The 12,067-nt window shown below is 40.1% G+C and overlaps 1 protein-coding gene across 1 annotated transcript in view; it reads left to right on the forward strand.

Moving 5' to 3' along the window:
* The window catches only part of TLN2 (talin 2), a 128,091-nt gene that overhangs the window by 56,050 nt on the left and 59,974 nt on the right, over window positions 1-12,067 (forward strand). The window contains exons 19-27 of the mRNA XM_026052863.1: window positions 499-679; window positions 1,627-1,740; window positions 2,163-2,271; window positions 2,929-3,137; window positions 3,969-4,067; window positions 5,471-5,638; window positions 6,860-7,154; window positions 9,474-9,640; window positions 10,734-10,862. Coding sequence (XP_025908648.1) covers window positions 499-679; window positions 1,627-1,740; window positions 2,163-2,271; window positions 2,929-3,137; window positions 3,969-4,067; window positions 5,471-5,638; window positions 6,860-7,154; window positions 9,474-9,640; window positions 10,734-10,862 — 1,471 coding nt within the window. The remainder of the gene's footprint in view (window positions 1-498; window positions 680-1,626; window positions 1,741-2,162; window positions 2,272-2,928; window positions 3,138-3,968; window positions 4,068-5,470; window positions 5,639-6,859; window positions 7,155-9,473; window positions 9,641-10,733; window positions 10,863-12,067) is intronic.

The following is a 12,067-nucleotide window of genomic DNA, read 5'->3' on the forward strand; positions in this document are numbered from 1 at the left end:
YTTTATTATGCTTGAGAACACCCTTCCCAGTCCATTATCTGATAGATCGCCAGGCTTTTAGATTAGTGTGTGTGTGTGTGTGATGAAGGAAGAACATCCGTTTTTATTCCAGATCCAGATATGGATCTGGGAATTGCTTGCATAGACATTTCCAAAGTGTCTGTCCTTCTGTATTTTACTGATCAGCTTAATGATGCAAGTGAAACACAGCAGTCTGTTGTGCCATAAATCTTGATCTCTGCCAGGCATCTTAGAGGGGCAAAACTATGGTACCACATTCAGCAAGATTGTTCTTCCCTGCCTGTTCATTACTGTTGTGAGATGTGATCTTTCAAAAGCCTCAAATTTAACTTTTCTAAAATGCAGTTTTAAAATGGTTGGATAAAGACTTCTCACAATTCCCTAGCTCTTCCAGATGTTCTGCAATACAATTTAATAGGAAAATATCCAAATTTGCAGGAGCTGATGAACTCTCTCTCTGTTCTTTGGCTCTTCCAGATCTACCATCCTGCAGCAGCAGTTCAACCGCACCGGGAAGGTGGAGCACGGCTCCGTGGCGCTGCCGGCCGTTATGCGCTCAGGCTCCAGCGGCCCGGAGACCTTCAACATTGGCATGATGCCTTCACCCCAGCAGCAGGTCACGCTGGGGCAGATGCACAGAGGACACATGCCCCCGCTTGTGAGGAGCCTTCTTGCTTTGTTAGGAGCGTTTGCAAGTGGCCTGTGCCACACGCAGTAAGAGGCAGCGTGTTATCCGCGTTGCTAAGAGCAAAAGGATGTGTAGTGTGTGGCTACCTGGTTGTCCTACTGAACACGTTTTGAGCATCCCTGAAGTTTTTAGGATATCTCATTTGACTTATTCCTTCTCCCTCTCCTCTTTAAAATGGCTCTTTCAGCCTTCCCTTTACTTCAAAGTCATTAAACTGTTATCCAAGGCTTAGAAAAAGGATGAGTAAAAGCAAAGCACTTTAAGAAAAGAGYTGATATTTTACCTGTCACCGACATACTGCTCTACTAGTGCTCAGGCAGGTTTGAACTTGGTGCTTGTTTTCCTCCTTTAATTTAAGACTATCAATGGGCTAGAGAGTCTGTAAAGTATATAATCAATGTCCCTGTCATGCCAACAGAGATGTAGTTTGTGTAATGGCCATCCTACTCTGCCTAAAATACTTCAGTTTTCTGTTGGCTTATTCATATTGATGGGAATTCAGTTTTAGAATTGTCTTTGGTAACACCTGTAGACTGTTATGTTCTAGGAAATCAATAGTGGTATCCCTGCAATAAATTCACTATGCATGTTTGAATTCCTAGGACACAGGCCAGGTTCACAGCTTGGTACTTTYATGTGCCTGGGCATGGTTTGATCTGCGAAAGTTCGTAATCTTGTAAATAAYGTAAAATGCAAGAACAGAGGAGTGAAAAATGGCATATGTGGGGACAAGAACGTGAGTAGTGTTGAAGCGAGCTTCACTTTCTATGTAGCACAGGCTGAAGCTGCTGGGGAATGCCTAGCTATTCAAAACAGATTGATGTGTTTGTAACTCACTGCCTCTTACCATCAATGTAACAGCCACCAGACACACTGGGTGGAACATGCACACAGTGTTTCCCTGCTCTGCCTTTCAGACCTCAGCTCAGCAGGCTTTGATGGGCACCATTAACACCAGTATGCACGCTGTTCAGCAGGCACAGGCTGACCTCAGCGAAGTTGATAACCTGCCACCTCTGGGGCAGGACATGGTGAGTTGATCTCATCCTCGTGGAAATGCGTCTTCGGGACCAGGTTGTTTTTCAAACCAGGGATTATTCTGCCTCCGTATGAAATGATATCTCTGTGGCTTTTTAAGTAGCATTTTGAGGTGGGGGGGAAAGAATCTTTGCTTGCATTAAGGAATTTGTSCATGCACAGGTTTGTGTGAGCCTACTGTTCATGGGAACTGCTAGTCAAAAATCTTTAGCCTGCTTGGATACACTGTCTTTAGGGCATTCACCTTAAAGGGCAGCTGTTGAACTACGACAGCAATTGTGTAGTGAGGGATTCTGCAAGAGAAACTGTTACCTTTTGTATTTATATGAGATCCTAACTTACAGGACCTCGCTGCAGTCCTTAATTCTTGTAAGCTGTGTGGTTTTTTTTATCTTTTTGTTTTGTTGCTCTTCAGGCATCAAGAGTATGGGTTCAGAACAAGGTTGATGAATCAAAACATGAAATACACTCTCAGGTTGATGCTATTACTGCAGGAACTGCATCTGTTGTTAACCTTACAGCAGGTAAATTTAAAAGGGAGTTCTCTCTGGCAGACTTCAGACACATTCATCAAGCTAAATAACATAGAGACTGACTGGGATACAACTGGGGATACATTTTCTTTCAAATACCACAGTAGCTAAATACAGTGATTTGTGGAACAAGCCTATAGATTCTCCCAATCGCAGTGTTAATCCTCAATTTATCATCTGTAACACTAGTATAAGTGACCAAGGAATTGTACTTTGTTTATTCACCAAGTGAATTGTGCAAAGTAGAAATTTTGCAAGGTTATTGCAGATAAAATATAATTAGACTGTTGTTAAGAGAAAGRTTAGAGATGTTTATTTGTGCATATCATGAGTTGAAGGAGTTAAGTGGCATAAGGGGGTTCATACTGTGTTACCTTCGATTCTTTTTAGTATTGAAACAGGAAAGAGATGAAGTTGTGGACTTCTCAACAAATTGCGTGGGGAGAAGAAAAAGTTCTATTAGAAAAATACAGACACTGGAAAAATGCTAGAGTTAAAATTTAAAAGTGACACCTAAGTTCCTTAGATATTGTTTGACCGTCTTCAAATGTACCTGTTGGTCTCACCAGACTGCAGGTTGTGATGGCTTTTTCTTTTTTTTAATAAATCTCTGAAGCTTTCTACTCATAAAAACAATTTACTCGACAGGTGACCCAGTTGACACCGATTACACTGCTGTGGGATGTGCAATTACAACCATCTCTTCAAACCTCACTGAGATGTCTAAAGGTGTGAAACTGCTCGCTGCCCTGATGGATGACGAAGTTGGAAGTGGAGAAGATCTCCTGAAAGCTGCTCGGACGCTGGCTGGTGCTGTCTCAGACCTGCTGAAAGCAGTGCAGCCCACTTCAGGAGAGGTGAGAACATGAGATGTCYTCAGACATTCTCTCTGAAATTGCAGCAAGACATGTGAGCTTCTAAGCCTCAGCTGCTCAGTCCTGTGTGATGTCCCCAATGCAAGCAGGTTTTTTGACTTTTTATCTTTATGCATCTGTCCATATAGTGGAATGCTCTACCTTATATGCAGTTTTATGTAATACTTCGAGTTATTTTGGTGCTATGTTCTTTTAAAAGCCACTTTTAAAAATTACTATGTTTCAATCACAAATTAACGGGAAATGAAGATGTATTTGTTGCTGATTTTTTTCCTCTATTTGCTGTATGCTTTAGCATATAAAAAGATAAGAAAATAACCTCTAGTTTTCCAGAAATTAGGAAACTTTGACATGACCATCTTGACTAGCTTGATGCTTTGGTATGAGTTAGCAGTCAGTTTACTTTAAATTTCTTCATGTATTTTGGTTAAAGAACATGAAATCTACTTCTGGTAAAATCAGTTGACTGTCCATTATGCATTCTTTCTCTTGAGCTACTGCAAAAATGTTTATTATAAAGTTCTTCTGTGTTCTTCTCACTTTCTGGGAGCACTGCAGATGAAACCCATGTAGTCTCTCTGTATATGGAAAAGAAAAAAGAAAAGCAGTTTAACAAATTTCTGTTGCTTAATACTATGTGTGTGGTGCTGGATGGGTGGTAATTTTTTGAGGGATGGGGTTGTTTGGTTTCTGTCATGTTGATGCTAATGCACAGGTTCCTCGAGGAAATCTGGAAATTCAAGTAAAATATGGGTGTGTGAATGTGTGTGTGTTCATTTTAATTTAATTTGTTTCACCATTGCATTTTTCCAGCCTCGACAGACAGTTTTGACAGCAGCTGGAAGTATTGGGCAAGCTAGCGGGGAGCTCCTGAGGCAAATTGGAGAGAATGAAACAGATGAAAGGTTCCAGGTAAGGAGGGGAGCTGTGGTTTACTGGGAATTGTGCAGTTTTGTCATGAAGAAGCCACTACATAAAAATCAGGCATCCTAGTGTTAGGAAATGCTAGATTTTATGTTGCTTAATGATAATTAACTCGTTGCGAAAGTGCTTTTTATTATAGTATCACAGAATGATGCAGATAATTGCATAGGAACTCCTGCTTTATTCAGCGTGCCATATAGATGTTTTCTTTCTTCGTGGAGAGCTGTTTASCATATCCTCTCTGTTCAAGATGTATGGCTCCTGCTGTTGGCATCCTGCTCAAATTCCACTCTATTCAAGATTTTTGTAAATTTAGAAAAAGGTTACTGTATTAGAAACACTATCTTTTAAGATTAGTGTTGTTAAAAGCATAATGCTTGCATGTCTTAATAGCACAGTTATCCTTTGATTTGAAACCATCGTCCTTAAGTGCTCTGTTAGAAACATCTGCACTTTTTTCAGTCAGTGTCAGGAACAGGTTTGCCTTGGAAGGCAAAACCAAAGGGAAGTTATTTACAGCACCAGGTGGGTCTCTGGAGTGTACTTAAGAGGAATTTGAAGGCGTTTATCCACGAGTAATGCTGTTTGCAAGCTTCCTCACAGTTCTCATTTGAATTTGAACGGTTTGTCTGGCCTTCACTTCTAAAAACAAAACAAATTTATCTTATTAAAGAGTGAACATAAAAATTTTCTGCTGCAAAGACAAAATTCTAGTTAAGTGTATCTTTATAGTCTTCTAGTGAGAAAGCCACGTAATTTTAACAGCATGTACCTTTACAGAGCACCTCACGGTGTTTTAATATTATGTTCAAGTGTCATTGTTGAGTGYCTCCTCGGTAACAGCTAGATGTGTTTTTATAAGTGGGGAGAAGATTTTGGAATTAGAAACTATTAYGGATTATATTTTGGAGCAGTAGTTTATGGTGCTATATTTATGTTATGAACATGCAAATAATGTGGCTGAAAGCTGCATCTTTTCAAAAAAGGTGCAGTAGTGATCATTGCTGTGTGTATTAACTCAAATGCTCTCTACCCTCAGTTATCTGATTGCATTTCAAGGTTTCCATCCTTCCTGTGGGTATTTTGTGTGTGTATTTGGGAGTGAAGTCCACAAGCTTTTTGCAGTAGTGGTGCACTCAAGAAGYGGAGAGATAGATGTAGAAATCTGGGATGTAGTTTCTTTATAGAAGCCTAGTCAATTCAAAACTCAATTCAATGCTCATTCAGTCAAGTAAACTGTTCAAGTCAGTAGAGGAGCATGTGTGGATTTGTTGTTGGTGTATTTTTTGTCTTGAATAGCAGTATTTTCTGATTGTCACGTTTGTCAACATAGACCAAGTGCATGCTATGTTTTGTTTATATTTCGTTTTGCTTTCCCCTTATTTTATCAGGATGTTCTGATGAGCCTGGCCAAAGCTGTTGCGAACGCCGCTGCCATGCTGGTGCTGAAGGCCAAGAACGTAGCGCAGGTGGCCGAGGACACCGTCCTGCAGAACAGGGTCATCGCGGCCGCCACGCAGTGCGCGCTCTCGACGTCCCAGCTCGTGGCCTGTGCCAAGGTGAGGCTGGCAGCGAGGCATCGCTTTGGGTGTACATTCCATGGTCTTGGGCAATATACCTTGTGAGYGTGGCTCTGCGTTTGTGTAGTACTGGAACTATTGATTAGTTAACTTCTGTCACCCATAAGTTTGCCCTTTTTACCTTTGGAAAACCTGTTGGTTTTAATTTTAGACATGAAACAATTCACATTTGCTTTGTCTAAAGGTCAGTTTTCRTAGGGTTAATTGTAAAACATCCCAGAAGATTATATTGAAAGTAATTGCCGATATAAAGGGTTTTTTCAATATTTCCTTATTTATAGCTTTGCCAAAAAAGGGGCTTTTTGTGATGAATATGTATGAAAGCTTGTTTATGTGGCTTGGTATTCCCACTGCTGCTGAATTTTTTGAGGTCAGGAAGAAACACTCGGTGGCGTGTCCTATTCCCGTAAGGTGTGAACAGCTTTTGTGTTGCCCTGGATATGCCTGAACAAACTGGGAGAGGGCTGTTTCTAACCGACACCTGTAGGTTACTCAGCTTTTTTGTCTTGTGCCAATCTGTAGCATTTCCTTCTGCCAAGGTTTATTTAAACAAAATGAGGCTGGTAAGATTGGTGTTTACAAACCCATTCCCATTCAGATTTTGTGTTACTTGGGAATTCCAGGCTACAGAAGTGTGCCASTGGACAGAGCTCCTTTGGGTAGCTTTGTTCTGTGCCTTCTGTCCCTTCTGAACCACTGCCCAGTGTTAGCTGAGTTCAGTAGCTACTGACAAAAGCATGAAACAGGTTGGAGGGATCTCTGATCTGAGCACCTAAAGTAAGACTAAATGTACTGTATGAGTACCCAGTATTATAGGAATATCTAGAGTTTCCTTCTTTGGAGATCTTTAAAACCCGCTTGGACGCAGCCCTGTGTCACGAGCTCTAGGTGACCCTGTGTGAGCAGGGGGGTTGGACTAGATGACCTCTGAGGTCCCTTCCAACCTTAAGCATTCTGTGATTCTATGAGTCTGAATATCCAATAGAATGCCCAGTATTCCTAATTTAGGTACTGTGACGCTACCTACAGGAATGGAAAGCTCAGTAGAACCTTTTTAAGTGCTCTGGTGTTTCCAGTTAGGGAAAACATTAAGTGAACTCAAGTAAAACAAACAAACAAACAAAAACACTGGCTTTGTTGGTAATGAGGAAACTCTGAGTTAAACCTCTTCTAAATACCCCACATCCCTTCCCTATGAAGGTTGTGAGTCCCACCATCAGTTCTCCAGTGTGCCAGGAACAGCTGATTGAGGCGGGGAAGCTGGTGGACCGTTCCGTGGAGAACTGCGTGCGGGCCTGCCAGGCTGCCACCGACGACACTGAGTTACTGAAGCAGGTCAGTGCGGCCGCCGGCGTGGTGAGCCAGGCCCTGAATGACCTCTTGCAGCACGTCCGCCAGTTTGCAAGCAGGGGAGAGCCCATTGGACGCTATGACCAGGCTACAGATACCATCATGTGTGTCACAGAGAGTATTTTCAGTTCAATGGGAGATGCCGGTGAGTCTCTCGAATGGATGGGAGCTTTTGGTGAATCGCAGGTTCCCCGAGAAGGGAAAATTGCTAATAATGCAGATCCAGAAAACCTTCTGTCGGGTGTGCTGTGCTTCTAGGATGACGACCCCAGGAGCAGTCACTCAAACCATAATGTTAAAATAGGAAAATACTCTAATCATATCCTAAATGAGAGATCTTCACAGAATATTTATTTTAATATTATGCCAAAGGAGCAATCTAGTATTTTGTTGTCTGTTCCACTGCTGTGTTTCGTCAAAAAATTATAGGAATGTCTTATTTTTAATTATGAAGACAGATCTAGAAGCAGGTATTTTGTCAATGATTGATTTTATTTGTCTACCAATAATAATACTGCATGAATTTTGATTTTGATGCTTGAATTTTATGTTGTGGATTTTGGAACTTTACGTTTGTCTTTCCAGTGATTTTTCTAAGAGTCTCTCCTTCCAGAACCAACCAAATTTAAGATGCTTAATATTTAACTAACCCAATGTGAAGTCAAGTTAGTGAAGATCTAGGAGATTCATTAGAATAGTGAAATATCAGTATATTTTGAATGTTCTGAATTATCAATGATACGAAGGGGCAGTAACAACTTCAATATCAGGACATTTCTTATCAAGTTTAAAATGAGTTTCTTTAAATCCAGTTYTCTTTATCTTAGAAATGGTGTGGCTTCGCAGTCTCCTTTCTCATCCCTTTTATTTGTGATACAGGAATACAAAACCAAGAAATTAAGTATTTACATTCATGATACAGTCAAAATAGGAACCAGCTAGTCTTTTGCAGTGGAATCATCTTTACTCTTATGGGTGTTACTTTAAATAATTAAAGAAAGATAGAAATCAGAGGGGTTAAGGTTTTAAAGAAATGCCCAGTAGAGTTATCTGTGAAGCCATTCTTAATTTTCCAAATGGCAGTTGTRGAAAGATTTCTACAGCTTGGTAGCTGTTGTAAGGAACCACTAACACACTTTCTTGTGCATATAAATAGTAATCAAGTTTATATATTTGTTATTTATAAATCCTGCRGCATCTGTGCAGAAGGAAGCAGTAAGAGAGCGAGCTGTAGAGAGCATCTATTTTGTGTTCAGTTGAGTGTCTTGCTGCACTGCACTTGCTGTTTCACAGAAGACGTTCCGATTCCAGCTGGCACTTCTGATTTATTGCCTCCTTGTAGTGGGTCCAACTCGGAGCTGTTTGGAATTCAAAGACACTTGGGCTTGTGATATTTCTGCTGTAATGTTGCCCAAGTGGGTTATTCTTTCTCTTTGATTTGATGGCATAATGTTTCAGCAAGAGGTATTCAAATGTGTTATGCCAAGTGAACTGCTTAGAGTGGTTGCCTGGTAAGCCGTCATTGTGGRATTTTGTGTTTTGTTTTAAGAAATTTAATGCAAAATTGCAGATTAGGGAATAGCTGGTAACTGCTAGCAAACTTCTTGCTCGTGTCTGAGCAGGGGAGCCCAGTCAGAGGCATTCAGTTCCAAAGCAGCCAAGATAATGCTGAACAACAGTTGAAAAAAGCTGCTTTATTTGATTTTTTTTTTCTCTTCCTGTCAATAATTCCTTTGAAGAGCATTAAATTGGCAGGAGACATTTAACCCAAACACCCGCTGCCTGCTTGGCTAACCTGCAGAAAGATGAAGGCTTTAATGGCTTAAATGTGTTGTGAAGGAGTTCAAGTGGGTGTTAAACTGATCAAATCAATTTGCTCTAAAAACAGTATGTATCCACTTATGCATCGCTGTTTGGTGTCTGTTTGAGCATGAGCAGCACTGGACTTCAATAATTTAACCCTTATTTTAATCTGAAAAAGTCTAGCTGGTGCTAGGTCATTCTTGACAGGGCTCTTTATCTGGTTTATCTTGTTCAGACAGAAAATACTTCCCCACGAGAAACTCAGGGAGATTCCAGAAGAGGTAAAAGACAATAATTTTGATTGAAGCAGTGAAAATTCTACTGTAATCTGAAAGCAAAATTTGGAATTTACTGGGACCAGGCCTTTCTGGAACAAAATTTGTAGAATTACTTCTGAGCAATGTTATTTTGGGGGTTTTATCTTAGCATTTAGAATTAAAATTCTCTATTTCTTCAATCTCCATTATATCTGTTTCCCTCAAATATGCTGTCATCCAAGATTGTGTTTACAAAGCTTCTAAACCATGAACTAACCAAGCCTTTTTGATCCAAAAGAACATTGCAGCAAGGATAACCTTGTTTTCATCTTGTTGCGATGACTTAAAACCCAAACTGAAATGCCCAGAGGAGGGAAGCAAGAGTGTAACTGTTGCTGCTGTAGGTGAGATGGTGCGGCAGGCCCGGGTGCTGGCGCAGGCCACCTCAGACCTGGTCAATGCCATGAGGTCGGATGCCGAAGCCGAGATCGACATGGACAACTCCAAGAAGCTCCTGGCTGCCGCGAAGCTCCTGGCGGATTCCACAGCCCGCATGGTTGAAGCTGCAAAGGTACCGGGAGACTGAGCGGTCTTAAAAAGAACTGAGTGATGGTAGAGATGTTTTTGCTTGTTGTAGTTAACCATTTATCTTGGGTGTCTTTAAAAAATTCTATTTATTAACTATCTGTTTGGATTTTTTTTCTTTTTCTGCATTACTTTGGAGGGTAATTCCCATCCATCGTGGCTACTGTGGTGCAAAATGTTGTGCTAGTCTTTCAATTCAAAACCAACAGAACAATCCCATACAACTGACAGAAGCAGTAACAAAGAAACTTTCCTTTTCTTCCCCTTCCCTCCCAAATCCCCTTCCCCTTCAGGCAGAGCAGCCTCTCTGTCTGCCTTGGGAACAGCTTCCTCCGTCTGGGGAGCCTTCGCCATGCTTGCTCCTTTTGTCTGCTCTTGCCAGAGGGGAATCTATCTAGTCATCTCTCTGCTTTTTTCTGCTTAAAAAGCTATTTAAAAATCACTGGATAGGATATGTTCCTTGAGTAGTTTCCCAGATCTTGCATTTTTTTTTTTCTTTTTCCCCTTCCTTCTTTGATCAAGGCCAGACAATCTCCTGGGCTTTCAGAAGGCACATAACAGAGCATATCCTTTCCAGGACTTTTTCAGACTTCAAGTGAAGAAAAACTGTTGCATCAAATCACAGGCATTAAATTACAGTTACTGAAAGGCATATTAAATTTCAAGAAATGATTATATGAATGTCAGTTTTGGAACAATTGAAGTACACTGTTACAGAACATGGTGCAAGGGGTTTACTTAAGGGGTTACTTTCAGTGCCTAAATGAGGAACCCTTGTAATGCCTGTTGTTGGAGAAGGTGGAGAGAAATAACTCTCAGATATGGAGTAAAAGTTCAACACCGTCTCTAAAACTACTTCATATGTACAGCTGCAGTCTGCACTAGCAGTAGGTGTTGGGCTTCACATTGTTTGGATAGTTTAATCTTTTTCATTCTAACTTCAATTAAAGAAAATATAAAGAAAATCRAGACAGTTATAATAGAGATAATCTGGGACTGAGGTGCTCATATTCTTCTATATTCTGTCCAAGGAACCACTTCTGAGGCCTTATGGTTTTTGCTTTGAAATTTTCATATAGGGAGCTGCAGCCAATCCTGAAAATGAGGATCAACAGCAGCGTCTCAGGGAAGCGGCAGAGGGGCTGCGGGTGGCCACGAATGCTGCTGCACAGAACGCCATCAAGAAGAAAATTGTCAACAGATTAGAGGTTGGAACCTAGATCTCCTGATTTTTTTCAATTTACTTGGGAATATCTGTAGATAATTGCAAGCAATTGAGTTTCAAGCAATTAAACTGCATGTGTTAGAGTGCTAGGCAAGCAGAAGGTAATATTGTCAATTCTATTGTAGAATAGGCTTGGAATGTGAGAGGTGCTAACGTATGATGATACAATTCTCRGATCAGAAAAACTGAGGAATTTCTATTGCTGATTAAGTTAACTGATTAAAGCATTTTAGTTGAAAGGAATTTTGGGGGTTAGTCATAAAGTTAAAACAGCTGAGGGCTACTATTTCGTTACTGTTTTAAATTATCTAGAATCTGTCCTTTACACAAAATATCCTTTGGTGATTTGACTACTCTATGTCAAGAGTTTCATGTAAATTGCCCTGCAAAGTTATGTGAAATTGCACTATATCCAATTAAGCTGTTAAGTTATTCAGAGAATCAAAGAAGCAGAAACAAAAGTGAAAAGATACATAATAGCTGGTGGCACAGCCAAGGGCAAAAAGGCAGTTTACTATTCATTAAAGATAAAATTTAGTTTGTCTGGTGAAGGTTTCAGATTGCTGTTTTCAATTAAAATATAGAGGAAAAAAGGACAGATAAAAACAGCTTTTCAGAATTCATAATTTTTAGTTGTACTTTTACAATAATCATAAAATGAGTCTAGTGAAATGAAGCGTGGTCAAAGTAGATAACCATCTTCTGGAAGATGGTTATCAAATCTATTCTAAGACATRTCATCCTAAGCATTTTGGAAAATTAATATTAGTAATTAGTATACTATTGTACTGTGTGTGTAATTTCATAACTTAAATGAAAAAAGACCGTAGAAAGGTTTCTTTTTGTTTGGATTCAATATGCAGATGCATGTAATGAGGATAAACCTCATTTTGGTTCTATCTGATGGGCAGATGAAGAGCAGTGTTGTGCAACATGTTGGAAAGTATTTGATGTTGTATAGAATATTTAGTTTTGTGATAGGGAAAGATTGATGATAAAATCCTAGACATAATTTTGGACAGAGTCTTGTTAGTGCTTTTAGATGCAACAATACCAGTAGAACATCATTTTATAGCATCTTTCCTTCCTAAGAGCAACCTTAGTAGAACAAAGCCTCGATTCCTGTGATTCTGTAGCCAGTGGTGCTYGTGTCGCAGCAGAAGTCACTAAATGTTCTTGGATGGCTTT

The sequence above is a fragment of the Nothoprocta perdicaria genome, unplaced genomic scaffold (assembly GCF_003342845.1).
Source record: "Nothoprocta perdicaria isolate Ctin4 unplaced genomic scaffold, notPer1 scaffold_113, whole genome shotgun sequence".
NCBI lineage: Eukaryota > Metazoa > Chordata > Aves > Tinamiformes > Tinamidae > Nothoprocta > Nothoprocta perdicaria.